This window comes from Salarias fasciatus, chromosome 6 (assembly GCF_902148845.1).
Source record: "Salarias fasciatus chromosome 6, fSalaFa1.1, whole genome shotgun sequence".
NCBI lineage: Eukaryota > Metazoa > Chordata > Actinopteri > Blenniiformes > Blenniidae > Salarias > Salarias fasciatus.
This window is the reverse complement of record NC_043750.1, coordinates 18,137,971-18,155,447: the sequence shown is the minus strand read 5'-3', so window position 1 is coordinate 18,155,447 and position 17,477 is coordinate 18,137,971. Positions and strand designations below refer to the sequence as shown.

The 17,477-nt window shown below is 41.3% G+C and overlaps 1 protein-coding gene across 1 annotated transcript in view; it reads left to right on the top strand.

Moving 5' to 3' along the window:
* LOC115390045 (neuromedin-K receptor-like) overlaps positions 1–17,275 on the top strand; it is a 29,837-nt gene extending 12,562 nt beyond the window's left edge. Inside the window, exons 4-5 of the mRNA XM_030093703.1 lie at positions 14,487–14,683; positions 16,563–17,275. Of these exons, the coding sequence (XP_029949563.1) occupies positions 14,487–14,683; positions 16,563–16,887 (522 nt within the window). The 3' untranslated portion in view covers positions 16,888–17,275. The remainder of the gene's footprint in view (positions 1–14,486; positions 14,684–16,562) is intronic.
* The last annotated feature ends 202 nt before the right edge of the window (positions 17,276–17,477 follow it).

Sequence of the window (17,477 nt, the reverse complement as noted above, 5' to 3'; positions counted from 1 at the left end):
GCGTTTGAGTGACACACTTTGCTTTTAACCTCCTGTTGTTTTCGTCCTCACTTTTATGCAGTGGTTCTTTAGAGATGAGGACTAAAAGCACTTTTCTTAACTGATAAAACATATAAAGAAAAATTGTTAAAAAGACTTCTTCAGTGCTTGACATGAACTGCTGTACCACACAGAAATCCCGAGTGGATATTATAAACAGCAAATGAAGCAAAAGTACATATAAATTAACACACTGATTTTCAGTTTCTATGAGTGCACTTATGGAACTTGACGATTTCTTAATATAATTTTATTTTCCCAGTAGTTAAACTCCTTCAGTTCTTTAATCTTTTAGATTAATTTAGAATCTTTAGTTGCTCATTTCATTTCTGTTTCCTGTGTCTGTCTCTCTGCTGCCTCGTTTCTCACTTGCGTTCAGATGAGCTGTTAGTTAATTTTTGTCTCTATCGTGCCATGTTCTGCATTGTTGATGGGATTCGTTCTGCTTTCACACCAACAAATGGAAAGTAATAATAATAATAATAATAATAATAATGGATTTTATTTATAACACACTTTACATTGGTGGGCAAATCTCAAAGTGCACAAGTCATTTACTGAATTAATGAAGAAGCCTCAATCCACTGCTGCAAACCAGCCCCAAGATCATCTTTGTTGGAATCAGCGTCAAATTTATATTAGAAATCTCATTATCGTGTGAGTCTCATTACTTTTCATTTTCCAAGAGCAAAGCACCATTCTAATATGTTTCCTAAGTCTTTGCCTTGTTTTAGTTTGGAAGTGAAATACAGCGATTGAGAGCATTTTCAAGGCAAAAACCAGTCACGTTCCCTCCTCAGCTGGTCTTTATTACACGATACAAAAATGTGCACATGTAATGAAATCTGCTGCAAGGCTTGCACTAGACAATAACACATTACATTGGAAGCTGTTGGCTAAAGGTCCCTCTTATCTAACCGCATCATTTTTATTAGGTTTGGATTCTTGTGCATCTTCTCAGGACAGTGCAGGCGATCCGGCCGACTCGATTACCTTTTTTTTAGTTGAGGAGATTTGCGCAGTCTGGTGACCTCAGATGTTGTCTCAGGGCTTGATTTACTTAGATTCTGGATGAAATATATCTTGGAAGACGTTTCACCCCTTGCCTGATAAACAGCTTGAACTGATGGAGTGTCAAGTTGTCTCGATGTCTTTCAGGTGTCTTCAGTTTGCTTTGAGACGTCTCCTACCTGGTCAAATGAAGATATGCACAAATGTATGAAGGATGCTATCCTGCATGTGCAGAGTGTGCTTTCAGTTTTCTTGCGTTTTGCAGGTTGTTGGAAACCTTTCAGCTCAATGGCAGCATCTCTAACGGCTGAACCAATTTGCTCTCCCTTTACAAACACAATGACACAGAAAGCAAATAAAGCATTCCAGACTTAGTAAATGATTTTTGCACGTTGTACATTATTCTCTTGACGTGAACTCTTCCCAGTATTTTGTGTGATTGGAACACATGGATTAAAGTGGTTCTAAATTGCCCATCCTTTAGGTGTGAAAATGTGGGGGTTTCTCTCTGTTTTCCCTGTGATTCACAGGATGCCGATTGGCCCCAGCACCCATTAACCATGAACTGGATAGAACGGCATAGAGTATGGGTGAATGGTGGTTTCTTTAAATATGAAATTATTCCTAAGGTGGGCCTTCACTCATCTTCTCTGCCAGGTCATCCCAGAGTAACTGGCCTCCTTTATTTTTAATCTTGACTTTGACACTACAGACTAGGAAACCTGGATTGCACTTCTGCTCACATGTTGAAAGCTCAGTGATTACCTCAACCTAACATAAAAAAAAAAACAAAAAAAAAAAAACAATCAATGGCTCTTTTACCTTTCCCTGTGAATCGTTATATGTAATAGTGTAATTTCTCCAGGCCAGGATTGAATGAGGTGGAGTTTAAACATGGACGCATTGAGGTGCATCGCTGGCTGTGCTTTCCAGGTGGGATGCTTTACTCTCACATCAACAAAAGAGCATGTAATCCCCGCTATCTGGTCCGCACCTTGACATTTGAGGAGAAAATGCCACCCAGCTTTTGTTCTCTCTGTCCTCTTTGCAGAATTGATATGAAATAGCCTTTAGATTACACCGCCGTGTTTCTATGGGGCCATTTTGGCTCAGACTGCGAATCTTTAGTTTAAAAGTGGGACTGAACATAAACTCTTTTGGTTCTGCTCTCAGACATAAACGGCTCTACCAATGGAACCTGCAGGAATAAGTTAGCTGAACAGCTTTCCCTGGCTACAGGTGTTCATCCCTCCATCCATCCATCCATCCATCTTGTGAAGTTAATCCCAGTTTAAGATTCAGTAGAAATGAGTTGATGATTTTCCCAGAGACCCAAGACAATTTATTTATATTACAGAGCTATACCCTCTTGATTAAAGAAAATTGTTTTTCTGATGAAAATTATTTTGTTAAAATTGATGGACTCGGTAAGTCTCTCGCTCTCAATCCAAACACTTCTCCGCCATGATGAACAAGCTGTAGATTGACGAGCAGCGAGCAGCTGTTAGACATTAGGAGGCTCCCCTTTGCATTCGGATTCATCATTGGGAAGGATTTTGCTAAGTACTGCCAGCATTAATGCAGTGATCAATGGCTGTGCTCGTGCACAGACGACAGACTTTCCATGTGATTTGCAGCCTGGCTCCAAAAAGTAGTGTTTGTTAACAGGAGTAGCAAACCTTTGGGGCCTATGGAAAAGTGTTGCTGGAGCTTCTACAGGTCACGTAGCAGGAAACTAACTCCTGCAGTGGTGAAATCATGTGTAAATGATATAAATTACAGGCCAGACTTTGCTCCTGATTCACCTCCTTGTTCTTGCATATTAATTTGAGCAGTATCAACTTTCCAATTATTGTGGCATTCATAGAATGAATAGGCAACTTATTTTTCTTTCTTCATGAAACTTTAGATACGATGTAACAAGTTTCAACGACAATTCTTTCAATTGACAATTTTCTCTTTCAGTTTTGAATATCTGAAAAGTATACTGCCAAATACACCACTTAAACCCAGTAATAATACAATGGCCCCTATTCCAGTAATCTGTGCACTGTCCTTTTTTCTCTCCACTCAAGCAGCTCATGCTCTTACAAGTTCAGAAAATGTGGTAGATTGAAAAAAAAGTAAAGTGGTGAAAATGATTAATCCACTTAAGCTGTTGTTGCTTTTTTTGCAGCTAAGATATGTTTTGTCGTAGATCCTTTCTACAAAGAGCATTGTTTCGCTCCATTCATGTGCTATTCTTCTTATTATTCCAATGTCTGTTTTTTGGGAGAGGTAGTTTGACACTGTCGACTGGAGAACATTTCATTTTCCAGTTTGTTGTTCTGTGTCTCTGCCCATTTATGTAGGAATTTCATGGCCTCGCCTATTATGAAAAGCATCTGAGGCTTTCTGAATGCGTGCTCTTACATTATTAAATGTGTAACTGAATATATTGAAGTATTTTCCCATTACTTTAATTGATGTATTTCATTATACTGCAGTTGAATGCAGCATGAAAGCTAAGATGATATCTGGAGTACAAACTGTTATTCTTACATAAAATAGATATGCTGAAGCCATATGATTGCAGCAATGCAATTTAAAAAATCCCACTACCTTTTTTTTTTCTTTTCTTAATTAATAAAATGTTTATTTGCAATTGGTGGTTTGTCACTGAGCAGCTGAATGTGAATTGGGAGATAAAAGGTGCATTGATAACTGTAATGCATCAACCACAAAAACACTTCAGCGCTGTACAGAAAATTAAAGCAGTGGAGAGGAAGCTGCTTTTCCTCTCTCTCTCTCGCTCTGTCAGTGCTTTTAGGCTGCTTTGCTCTGCACTCAGTCGCATTTCATTCTCTCAAGGACATAAAGGAATGTTGGCGAGACGTGTGCAACCCATGAATCAGGAAAAAAGATACGATTTTTATGATATAAAGATTAAAATTTCCTCTGTTTTGCGATTAATATTGAGGGGACAGTAAAAACTAGGCAAGCTGTCATGAAATACAGCAGATATTTAAGAAGAAGAGGACTCATATTTGAACAGTTAGGAGTTTGAAACATCAAATTTATTCAACTTCATTTACTCACAGATCAACATCGAAATCACAAATCACACTTGAAATCTTTCTTTTTGAATATTAAGCAGCTATTAGAATTCATTGTCAAGTTGAATTTGCTTAAAGACACCCAAGAACACTGCGGATAATGGGGAGAAAAGACAGCTGATAACGAAAACATTCTGGAATACAGCCTTGAAGTGGAACTGAAAAGTTTCCAGGGACTGAAGGTTTGAGACGTCAGGTGGGAGAACTTCCAGAGGAAGCTCGATTTGCTCTCCTCGCCCTCCACTGCAGCTCCACTGGCTGTCATTACTCATCCATGCTTCATTGTTCAGGAAACACTTTTAATCAGCATAATTGGCGTGGGGACTTAAAGGATCTTTATTTGTATAAACTAGAGTTGTGTGCTCCACACAGTCCCCCGCCATCAGAATGAATCACTGTGAAATAAAACTGCATTAAACAACAACAAAAGAGGAGATGTTTGTTAAAACTGAATTTTTCAATTTCATATTTCTGTTTATTGCCCATCGAGATGTGAAAAGAGAAGTATTGTTTTGAATTTCTTTACAGATAAGTCTTTATTTCTGTCAATATTTTAGTCCAGACACAGAAAAGTTGTTTTTATAAAATCTCTTATTGATTAATAAATGGAGAATGTTTGAGGCAGGTATAATGCAGCTGGATGATTCAGACACAGGAGTTTTATCCAGGAGACCTCAGAAGAGTTTTGATTGATTGAACTTACATTGTGAATTTATCATCTCTCAACTTCTGGTGACTCTAAGTGAGTAACAAAGTACGAAATCTAACTCAATGTTTCTTATTGCTCATACTTCTCGTCCTCGTTATATCTCATCTCTACACATATTCACTGGTGTAAAGAAATTGTTGGAGAGTGAGGATTCCTCATTGGAATTTAGTAATTGGCTCCTGGTGTTAATTTAACATATTTCTGTTTCAGTAACCTTCAACGATGTAATGAGCGGCGAATGAGATGGGAAATGACTTCCTCAATGTTTCAGGCTCTCTTTATTACTGACCTTTGCTTCAACATGTGTTTAACATCAATATCTGCCAGACATGTCAGTATATGCTGAAAACTGATTGTTTTTATTATTAAAGCTCGTGTCCGGAGTTTCCGTTCGTTTCCAACGTATGTATCATTTTTCAACAGAGCTTAAATGTGTCAGTCTGGTTCGATACTACAATATAATATGAGCATAAAGCAATGTAAAAATTTATTTATGAGCCCCGCCTTCGTCTCATAGACCCCCATGTTATCCGAAAAAGCGCCGGTCAGCGTCAGCCAATAGATTTCGAGCTTCCGCATTCTCGTGTTGTCAATCAAAGTGTGGAGCAGCCAGAGAGCACGGCCGCTCGCCCAGGCAGAGGTGAGTTAGCTACGCAGCAGCCGCCGCGCTTACCTCGGATATATCCACTGTCTGCTGAACATCCACCGTAAACAGCTAAACATGTAGGATGCTGTAGGACTCCGAGGCTCTCATTTTCACCCGACAGAGAATACGCGTGCACAATTAAGGGGGCGTGGCTTGGTCGCTCATGAAAGCAGAGGGAGGGCGGAACCTGAGACTTTGGATTAAAAAAAAAACTCTCTCTTTCAAAACTCCGGACACGAGCTTTAATGTGATTTTCCTGTTGACCCGTGCATTCAGATTTTTCTCAAGGTAAACTTGACACACACCGGGCCTAAATAACATTTCACCCTGAACCTGTGTGTTTTTGTGTTTTTAGGATTTATGTCTTTTATAAGGACAAACATCTTGTCCCCTTAAAGAAAGCCAATATATTTCAACTTAAAAAAAGCAGAAGATGTGAACACCAGGTTTCAAGACCTCACACATTTTATTGAACCATTCTTTGAATCATTTATGTGTTGTTTGTTTGAGATCAATAAAAAAATAAATCATCATAATCTCATGGTAAAATCGATTGGGATGTAGTGATGTAAACAAAGCAACATTAAAAAATTAAAGTCCATAAGATATCACAGATATCCAAAGCGAGACGACCCTATATGTCCACCAAGACGACGGTTCGGGGGCAAAAGGCAGGATAAACCCAGGACAGGCAGGCTTATGTCAATAAAAGGTTGAATGTTGGTCAGGAGAGGAACTCACAGAGTCCATTTCAGGCTGTTCCAGCTCACGGGAGCAATAAGGCAAAAGCTGCTTTCCAGTTGACTCTTGATATTTGTGAAAAGTCAATACCAGCTGACCCGATAGAGCCGGGGAGTCTTCACTGACTACTCAGAAATGTACGCTATAGTATCAGGAGGTTCGTAAAGCAGGAAAAAAAAAAAAATCACAGTCGACTTCACTGATGTTCAGGAACAGCTGCAATGTTTGTACAGTACTGTGTGCTTGCATGTGTCGCAGTCCTGCGTTCACCTACAATGAAGCCAGATATTGTTTTTGGATTAAACCTTTTGGTGGAAAAGTGTTGATTCTATTACTCCGAGAACAAGATCTGACTTCAGATTTGACTCTCTGAACACCTGTGACATACTAAAAAACTAAAAATATTCCTCTGCTGTTAGGCTGGAAGGAAATCTATCACTATCATTTTTTAATTTCTTCATGGATCATCGTCTTTTATCCCAATAATCAGTGTGATCTGATTTAATCTCGGCTTTCATTCCTGTCAATATGTGTAATTTAGTTGACCGTCTCGATGATTTTCTTCTTATCTCACATCCTGGGGGCATTGTAGCTGAATGTGTTGTCCCTGAAGCGACCTGGCTTACCCTCCAATTGGATTCTAGGAAGAAGCATCTGGTCTGATGCCTGTAGCAGAAGGTTGGGAAATTCTTAGGTCGGACTCTGAGTTCTTGGACTGCTTATCTGGACCGACTTATCTGTGCATGACAGAACAGTCTGTAGTGTTGAAGTTGCTTCACTTAACACTTTGTAGGAAAGTAGTTTTTTCTAGATGTGTGAGCGTTATACTGCATATCGACTCGCGCACTGTAACTCTCATTCTGTGAGGCTTGATGGGCCGGATGGATGGGCCCGTGGCTGAGAGCTCCACCCCGACTCAGACGCCAGCAAGGTGGAGGTGGGGTTCTGGTATGGGCTGGTATCATCAAAGATGAGCTTGTGGGACCTTTTCGGGTTGAGGATGGAGTCAAGCTCAACTCCCAGTTTCTTCAAGACACCTTCTTCAAGCAGTGGTACAGGAAGAAATCAGCATTGTTCAAGAAAAACATGATTTTCATGTAGGACAATGCTCCATCATACTCCACTGCGGGGCTGGCCAGAAAAGGTCTAAAAGAAGAAAAAATAATAACATGGCCTCCTTGTTCACCTGATCTGAACCTCATAGAGAACCTGTGGTCCCTCATCAAATGTGAGATCTACAGGGAGGGAAAACAGTACACCTCTCTGAACAGTGTCTGGGAGGCTGTGGTTGCTGCTGCGCTCGATGTTGATCATGAACAGATCAAGACACTGACAGGATCTCTGGATGGCAGGCTTTTGAGTGTCCTCGCAGAGAAAGGTGACTATATTGGTCACTGATTTGTTTTTGCTTTGTTTTTGAATGCCAGAAACGTATATTTTTCTAAATTTTGAGTTGTGATATTGGTTTCCCTGATAAAAATAAATAAGTGAAATGGGTATACATTTGTTTTTTTTGTTAAGTTGCCTAATAATTATGCACAGTAATAGTCAGCTGCACACACAGATATCCTCCTAAGGTACTGAAACTAAAAAAGCCCCACTCCAACTTCCAAAAGTATTCAGCTTTGATTGGAGTCTTTTGTCTTCATTGAGAACATAGTTGTTGTTCAATTATAGAATTAATCCTCAAAAATACAACTTGCCTAATAATTCTGCACACACTGTATTTATTGTCCATTTTATGCAGGTATGCTTTTTATAATGTATTTCATAATCTCAACATTAAGATATTTTATTGCATTTTGCTTCTTTCTGTGTAAAGCACGGTGAATTGCCATCTGTCTAAATGGCGCTCTATAAATACATTTGCCTTTCCTTGCATCACTGGTTGAAGTTTGTTTTTCCACCTCGTAATAGGTTGTCATTTGTCCACACACCAATATTCCCGGAGCCAATATCCCTGGCTTCAGTTTCCGTGCCCTTGCATGATAATACTTGCTGTCATTGTCCCTAAAACCTGGTACTTAACCACATTTCCCTTTTCATTTGTCTTCAGTAATCCCCTGATTACTTTGGTGTTTATGATCCTTTATCTAACTGTGCTTCCATATTTGTTGCATGCCGCATTTGAATAAGTATGCTTCATTAACCTGCAGACGTGTTTCGTTGTTGTGTCTTGAAGTGCAGCTCATTTTGAAAATAAATGACTGTTGGTTTTTTAATATTTCTGAGCATAGCTTATGTTTTATTCCTCTTTTCTTGCTATCTTCCTCTTGAAATCAAAGTCAAGATCTATATCAAGCGTAAAATTCATCATACAAGTCTTCATTTTCTCGCCTCTTATCAGCATGCATGTTAAAGTTGGTCCTTCAGCATTTTCTCCTTACTTCAAAGAGAGACTTATGTGTTGAGATGAAGCTTTGTCACTTTTTTTATTCTCAGCCCGAGTCTCACAATAGATCTTTTCAATGTTGTTTAGGCAGCAATATGAGGAAAAGATTGCAGTCTGTCTGTCCATTGTACACAAAATGTTGTCCACCACAAGCACTGGCAAGATGAGCAGTCGTCACAAATCAAATCCCCCCTGGTGGGGAGCGAGGGTCACTGCGGAGCCACTTCCGGTGTCGGCTTAACTCTCAGCGCCACCTCCACTCTCATGACAGGGAAACTTCACAATAAAATCTCCGAGCTCCTGCTGAAATAATCCTGGATTTGTATCCTATAGAAAACACAGACAGAAAAATTGTCCTTCCAATGCTGCACCAATACTATCTGACAGAGATGCTGTTATCTCCCTATCTGGGAGAGTGACATCCAGTCTGAAAGAGACATCAGTCTGCGGTTCTTCTTTCTGAAAATATGCATAAATAAGTGAAATGAGGTTTGTTGTGAAGGTGGAGGGGGATTGAAATGCCGTGCCTTGATTTTTGGACAGCAGAAATGCCATTTTTGGCTTTCACACTGACATTTCTTAAATGTTAAGTTTCTGTTATTTCCTTTTGGCTTCATCGGGTGTTTCCTCCTGATGTTTTTGTTTTGCTTCTAACAGGTGATATATGACAGAAAGAATATTCGAACTTTCCGAGTTTTGATTTAGGAGCTTTATTCTCCTGGGCAAAGAGAGAAACCCGAGGACAGAAAGATGCCAACTGGATGTCACGGCTGATGTTGGAACTCCAGACGGAAGTGTGGTTGTATCTTGCTGTTGGATCAGTGCTGAAATTGGAGGAGCTGGAGTGGAGTCAGGCAGCAACTGAGGTGGATGTTTGGTATAGCTCTAACTTTAGCAAACCTCGAAGAAAGTTTCCTTCCACGTATTCCCTGCCTCACTCCCGAGGCACCGCCGTCGCCCTCGGCGGGGTCGTACACCACCACCATGGTGGTGTCCATTCGGGACAGCGTGTACATGCTGCTCTGACGCATCGGGTGCAGCCGGGTGGATCTGAGCTCCAGCTCATCGTAGCTGGACACCTTGATGAATGGACACCAGCGGAAGGCTCGCTTGAAGCCGGCACGAAATCTGATGGCGTGTCAAGAAGATGGAGGGAAGAGACACACACATACACACATCATATGAAAAATACAAAACTGACATGGGCATTGAAGCCAGTCAAAATCCTCACAGAACAACAGAAATCGATGTGTGAACTTTTGCTAATTATGGGCAGAACAAGGCACCTTTTCCTCCTCTGGTACCCGCACTGAAGAACATCAAAATATGCTCACACACATCTGTACATCCATGAGTGTTTCTCCTGGAACCAGATGAATAGAGGAACATCACTGGTGCATTGCTATCTTGAAGCAGCAGAGAGTGACAGTGCTATTGATCATCCAAAGCCATGTTTCATGTCAATTAAACGGTGTCTTGTTGCTATATGTGTCTTTGAGTTTCACTTCCAAATGACAGTGATCTCTCTCTCTCTCTCTCTCTCTCTCTCTCTCTCTCTCTCTCTCTCTCTCTCTCTCTCTCTCTCTCTCTCTCTCTCTCTCTCTCTCTCTCTCCTCTCTCTCTCTCCTCTCTCTCTCTCTCTCTCTCTCTCTCTCTCTCTCTCTCTCTCTCTCTCTCTCTCTCTCTCTCTCCTCTCTCTCTCTCTCTCTCTCTCTCTCTCTCTCTCTCTCTCTCACACACACACACACACACACACACACACACACACAATTGTAAAGACAAGTGAAATCGATCAGTGACAGCAGAGAGGTAGTGAGGCGAGCGAAGACGTATCTATATACTTTCTAGTAATTGTGTTTTTAATGTGGACCTGCAGGTGCTGCTGCAGATTCGATGGCAGGGTCAGTTGACAGTTATGGCAGAGAGGGCACAGGTACAGCCTGCAGTATGTTGTGCAATGGCTATTGCAGACCTTTTTGTAGATGCATCATTCTGAAATAACTGGATGATGCATCTACAAAAGGCAGAAAAGGTATAATAGGTGTTATATTTGTTTTCAGATTTTTTAATGTCAAAATATCACACTTAAGTCTCCTTAAGTGGCTGTGGTCATTCACAGTGATTTTATCTTCACGTTCGTGATTTGACCTTTTTCTTACCCGTACATAGCACACTTATTCCATTGTATTAACAGATTCATCATTTTCTACCTGTATATCAAAACAGCCTCTCCAAGACCGTGTGCTGAAGCTGTTTCCTGTGTGTATAAACATAAAGATGTGTATGGAACCTCTGGAGTTCACTTTCAATCTAAATATGGAGTGTTTAAACAAAACGTAAGAGCTCTTAGCAAATGTGTCTCCCAGCCTTGGGTTTATTGACAAGTTGAGCCTGTTTTAAACACTGACATAGGCTCAACTTTTATTGAACGTATTACCAAGAAAGCCAAACGTGCCAGTCGAGGGGCAGAATTCCAAACTGGTTCCCAGGAGTTGATTCTGTGTAGGCAGCGTCTGGAAACTCAGATCTCTGCACTATCAAGTGTCATTATTGTCCACAAACTATCAGAATCACATTTAGCTACAGTCACTCAGCATGAGATGTCTTTTCATTATCATAAATATGAGCTCTTAAAGTGTTTTCAAGTCCGATCAACAATCATCCTGCCAACCTGCTGCGAAAAACACTTTCTCAAACATCATTATGTATCAGTGCGCCGAGGAAAGTAGTCCCCGACTAGAGTATGAAGCGTTTTCTGAAAACTAATGTCAATACCTATATTTCCAACCATGTTACTGTATTTTGATCATGTCCAGTGTGAAGGAACAGGATTTGCTCACCATAAAGAACATGAGATAAATATGTAGACTATTTATCTCACATTGCATGTTTTGCCGTTTCTGAGCAGGTGCAGGAAATTATGGCGATATATCAGTATCTGAAGGTCGACAGCAGACAGCTAACGTCATGTTTCTATGACCACAGACAGATGCACCTCTGAGCCGAGCTTACAGTATGACTGCTGCTTCAAGCCACAGCCTCTAACAACCCAGAGAAATACAGAAAAGGGGATCAAATTGACTCCAGTGCAAACACCAAAACAGTAGCTCAGAGATTTGGTAAAACGCTGGACCTTGTCCACATTCTCTGTCTGTTTTCATATCAAGCATGTTCCCTGCAAATTAATACAATGCTGCCAGTTTATGTTTTACACATGTTTCACTTTATGTTGTGTTTATCTACACAGAAAGGTTCACGCCTGTTTTCCTGTTACCCATCTGTGTTCATGTTTGTGATCTCTCCCATCATGTCATCACTACAGACACTACAACTCAGCCTGATTGATGGTGGGAATACTGGAAAACAGCTCATAGCTTCTCCTCGGCTTCTCCCCTTAAAAGTCTCGAACTCTTTGTTGAAGGATTCTTTGGTGACAGAGTGCATCACACGCATTTGTCACTTCACACAAGTCTTTTGTCACATCATCACTCTTTCAGGATCACTTTTTGTACATGCGTCTTTTTGATTTCAGCAAAATAGAAACGTTTAATGTGTGGACTACCATTAGACCCAAATACTGATTTAATACTGTTTAGCAGCCACCTGGCACAGTTAGTGTCAATATCATAAACTCCCTTGAGACACGCACTCAAAGCCGAGGGTGTCAAGACTTCTGTTTGGATTACAGGAGGGACTCCATGATGTCTGTGCTGTGTCATGTCGTGTGACTGCTCACAGCACTGCGCCTTGTCTCTGAGGAGCCACGCATCTGCATAGATTTTTGTACCTTCAACATGCAGCTCACTGAAGACTGACACGAAACAGATACTTTTATCACAGTCATTTCAGATGTTTATGCTCACTTTCTTTTAATGAAATTATTGCAAACACAATGATTGAAGGGGTTTTTTTATTATTATTGGTATACCAGTACAATGTCAGATGATATGGTACAACATTCCATAAAGTAATATAAATTAGGATGGAAATAATATAAGTAGCCAAAACAAAAAAAAAAAAACAGTATACGCAGTTTTTACAATAATAAATAGATAAATAAGTGTTTCATGTTTCGGTATGAGATGTGCAGAGCTACAGGGTGCCAACAGAGTTCAACAGTTTAGCCTCAGTCTAACAGTCCTCCTCTTGATGCTGCGCAGCCTCCTGCCTGAGGGGAGGGGGGCAAAAAGAGAGAGTGAGAACAGTCCTTCAAGACGCAGAGTGGCCTCTTCCTGCCCCTGCTGGAGTAAATGGAGAGCAGCCTTCACCACCCTCTGCAGAGCTTTCCTCGCTCCTCAGCACACCTGTAGATACTGCCCTCAAGTCCAGCGTGCCTTTAGCTTCCACAGGAAGTAGAGGTGCTGATGGGCCTTATTGATTAGGAAGGAAATGATGTAGGTGCAGGTGAGGGGTACGGTCCAGTCAGTCCAGTGCTGAGGGTGATTGGGGAGGATGGCTGTGTGGCCCACTGATGAAAAGGCATCAGTGGTTTTTTTTTCCTGTAGGTGTACTGATGGATGTCTGCAGGAACGTCGATGGACTCTTCTTCCATATGGGCCATGGCCAGCCTCTCAAAGCACTTCATGATCATCAGGGTGACTGCTGCCGGCACCAGGGTCATGCATGCCTGTCACTGCGGCGCTCCTGGGGATGGGGATGATGGTAGCAGACTTGAGGCAGGTTGGACCAGCTGCCTGTGAGAGGGAGGTGTTGTAGATGTCTGTCAACACCTCAGACAGCTGATGTGAGCAGGCCTTCAGTACCCGCCCAGGGATGTAATCAGAGCCTGCTGTTTTGTGGGGGTTGGTCCTCTCGAGGGTCTTCCTCCCACACTGAGGGACGCTTGGTGTGGTGATGGGGTGGGTGTGGTGCTGGGTGGTGACGAAGTCCTCAAAGTGGGCATTGAGCGTGTCGAAAGAGTCAGGCAGAAAGGGTTTTTTTTTTTTTTTTTGACACACTAAGTTCAGAGACTCCTTTTTTATTAGCTGCTATATGAGTGTGTTATCTGCAGATATTATCAGCAAAATGATAATTACAATCTCTGTGATCAACGATTAAGTCCAGATTTTAATGTATTATTCAATTTAAGATAATGATGAATCGGATGCCGAATATGTTGCGTTTAAATTGCTTTCATGACCTTAACCTCATTAATTTACATGCAAATTAATTCTTTCTGCTGAACCTATGACTTTCGTCACAGACAACTATCTTTGGACAAAAAAATGTATTTGAATTGCTCAATTAATCATGTATCCACTTTCCAACACATCAAATGGCTCCATGTTAACTAAAACAAGATAAATCTAAATAATTTCCTTTTCGTTTTTTTTTTTTTTTTTTTTTGACTTTACAAATCAGTGAAATGAGAGAATTCATTTAACCCAGATATAAAGATGAAGACGCCTGCATTGAAGCGTCGTTCCTCACTGATTCACGTGACTTTTTTTCAGCTTTTTTTTTTTTTTTATTTCCAGATCCTGATCATATACAGACACTCTGCTTTGACCGTGAAAGGTGTGACTCAATGTTTTCTGGCTCCTGTGTACGTCGTAAATCTATGCATGGATTTGGGTCTGGCTCATTTCCCCATCAGCAGAACTGGAACATTGCTGTTCTTCCCACCATTACATTCCAGTACATCTGTTTGTTGTAGGTGCTGCCAGGTGCTGCCTAAATGCCGTCATTAGAAAATTCAGTGAAATTACATGAATCATACTTGTCCTGCAAAGCAACCGCCATTCTTCAGATGGTTTCACAGTTGCAGGGAGCAGGATGTCTTTTCTCCTGTTGCGTCAGCGAGGCTCTTTTTTTTTCTCTTTCTCTGATTGTTCCTCGCTCCTTTTGCTGCAGGTGGTGAAGATGATGATCATTGTGGTGGTGACCTTTGCCCTCTGCTGGCTGCCTTACCACATCTACTTCATCGCGATGGGTCTTAACGAACGCCTGAGCAAGTGGAAGTACATCCAGCAGGTGTACCTGTCAATGATGTGGCTGGCCATGAGCTCCACCATGTACAACCCCATCATCTACTGCTGCCTCAACAGCAGGTAGGCTTCCGACAGCAGCAGATACACAAGTTTACATCGTCTCTGATGGAGAAAAAAGGCTGTGATGATCTGAAATATTATATTTTATCTATTGGCAGACAAAAAGAACAAGCTAATGCAGCAAGATTAGTGGACACAATGACGATAATTACAGGGGGGAAATTACGAGCAGATATTTGGACACCTCTTCTTTTGTTTCAGGAAAACACAAAAAGCCAAGTGAACTTTATTTGGTGAGAGAAACAGGACTTGTTCATAAAGGCAGACTTTTAAATGACTTTTATATTACACTGAAATGAAGACATTTTTTTTTCATATCTTTTATGTTTGACAGAATTGTTTCAAGTTCAGACAATTCAAAACAATCTAGTTTGAATGGCCCTTCTCTGTGTCCAGCATTAAAAAACAGCCGAAGGCAAAACCTTGATCTTACTTTAAAACCAGGAAGGGTGTTGATGTAGCATTCATGAGGCAGATGTGGCCGGGAGGGAGGAAGCCGCTGGGTTTGATTACCATGCAGGGGCAGACTCTGCTTCTCAGTCAATGACATGGAGCTGTTATGAGAAAGGGACAAATGCTATTTATACGCCATGGGAAGCACAAAACAAAAACCACAGAGAAAGAAATAAAACCATCAGGACGGAGGAATCCAATCATTTCACCACGACTCATGCACGGAGAGAAACCACTAGCCCCCAACGGTTCAAATGTCCACGTTTTGTTTTTGGAGCAAACTACTAACTTAAACATCTGAGGTCAGGAAATACAAAATAAATGTGAGAAAACTGTCTCATGAAGAATTCAAGATGGACAAACTGAAACTGGTTCATCGAGGCAATGAATTAACTTCAACAAATGTTGTACTATTGTCACTTTCTGAAGGTTGTTGTTGCGAATGACCACGTTTTTCATGCCAGCTCCTTCATATGCGTTCATATCCAAACTTGCTATTTCAAAAATTTCCACAATGTCAGGCACATGTTTGTTTGATGTTGTTTACTTGTTTTCTTCAAATGCAAAGTTCTAAGATTTCTGTTTTCTGTTTTTCTTAAGATCTCAGCTACACTTGCTCCTACATTGTATATTGCAAATTTACCACCATCAGAATGGATTATCTTCCCGTGCGCTGTGTATTCATGCTCTGCGTGCCGACCAGTTTGGCCCATAAAGTAGAGCCCCACTTCAGTAGATAGTGTTGACAATGCATCATATTTCACTCCATTATTTCAACATTACATCATGTCTGGTGGGAACAGGCCAGACGTCAAAACAGGTTTTACTCAAAACAAGCAAGTGAACAAACTGCTCTGCTTTTGAAATGCTGCTTGGTGGGAACTCCTGAAATACATGGAATCAAAAGAAAACCACTGTATAGTTGCATATGGCTTCAGTGGACTCAAAGAGAAGAGAGAGAGAGAGAGAGAGAGAGAGAGAGAGAGAGAGAGAGAGAGAGAGAGAGAGAGAGAGAGAGAGATGAGAGAGAGAGATCACTGTCATTGGAAGTGAAACTCAAAGACACATATAGCAACAAGACACCGTTTAATTGACATGAAACATGGCTTTGGATGATCAATAGCACTGTCACTCTCTGCTGCTTCAAGATAGCAATGCACCAGTGATGTTCCTCTATTCATCTGGTTCCAGGAGAAACACTCATGGATGTACAGATGTGTGTGAGCATATTTTGATGTTCTTCAGTGCGGGTACCAGAGGAGGAAAAGGTGCCTTGTTCTGCCCATAATTAGCAAAAGTTCACACATCGATTTCTGTTGTTCTGTGAGGATTTTGACTGGCTTCAATGCCCATGTCAGTTTTGTATTTTTCATATGATGTGTGTATGTGTGTGTCTCTTCCCTCCATCTTCTTGACACGCCATCAGATTTCGTGCCGGCTTCAAGCGAGCCTTCCGCTGGTGTCCATTCATCAAGGTGTCCAGCTACGATGAGCTGGAGCTCAGATCCACCCGGCTGCACCCGATGCGTCAGAGCAGCATGTACACGCTGTCCCGAATGGACACCACCATGGTGGTGGTGTACGACCCCGCCGAGGGCGACGGCGGTGCCTCGGGAGTGAGGCACTCCCTCCCGGCCAGGAAGAGGAGTTACATGACGTCTCGCCACTCAGAGATCAATGGATGCAGTGAAAGCGTCTCAAAGATGCAAAACGGGGGAGCTCCAAACGCTAAACCTGAGGAATTCTCATAAGCATCTCGCGTCGCAGAGATGCATGCAGCACAAAGCTGCCAAACTTTGCATGAGAAAGGTGTCATATGAGTGTGTCATACGTTGTACATAGAGACATGCACAAGGTGTTTGATCTGCTTTGACATGGAGGCATTACTGAGGAAGAAGTGGACGTTTCACTCTTCCCAGATGTTTGTCCAGTCACTGTCCATCTGTGGAATGAAATACTTCACAGAGCCATTAGTTCTTAGGACAAACTTCATTCTCGATAGCATAGCTAGTGTGTTTACGTTTTCACTCCCAGAGTTCAGTTACGATCTGTCTTCTCAAAAATGAATTAAAAGTTAATTAAAGACCACTTCTATTTCAAATCTAGTTCCTAATCTTATTGAAAATCCCATGTGAGGATGTTAAGATCCAGATGACAGATCTCTGTGGGCAAAATAATCAGTCAGTACTTCATTTGAAGAGTTTTGTTTTTGAACTGCAGTATGCCAGTGACTTCAAAAACACTGATAAAGACATTAAACCAATGCTGTCAGTGCAAGGCGACAATGTTTTTTCTTTGCCACGTAGGTAGCTTGGCAGAAGTGGCTTGTGCTAAACATTTT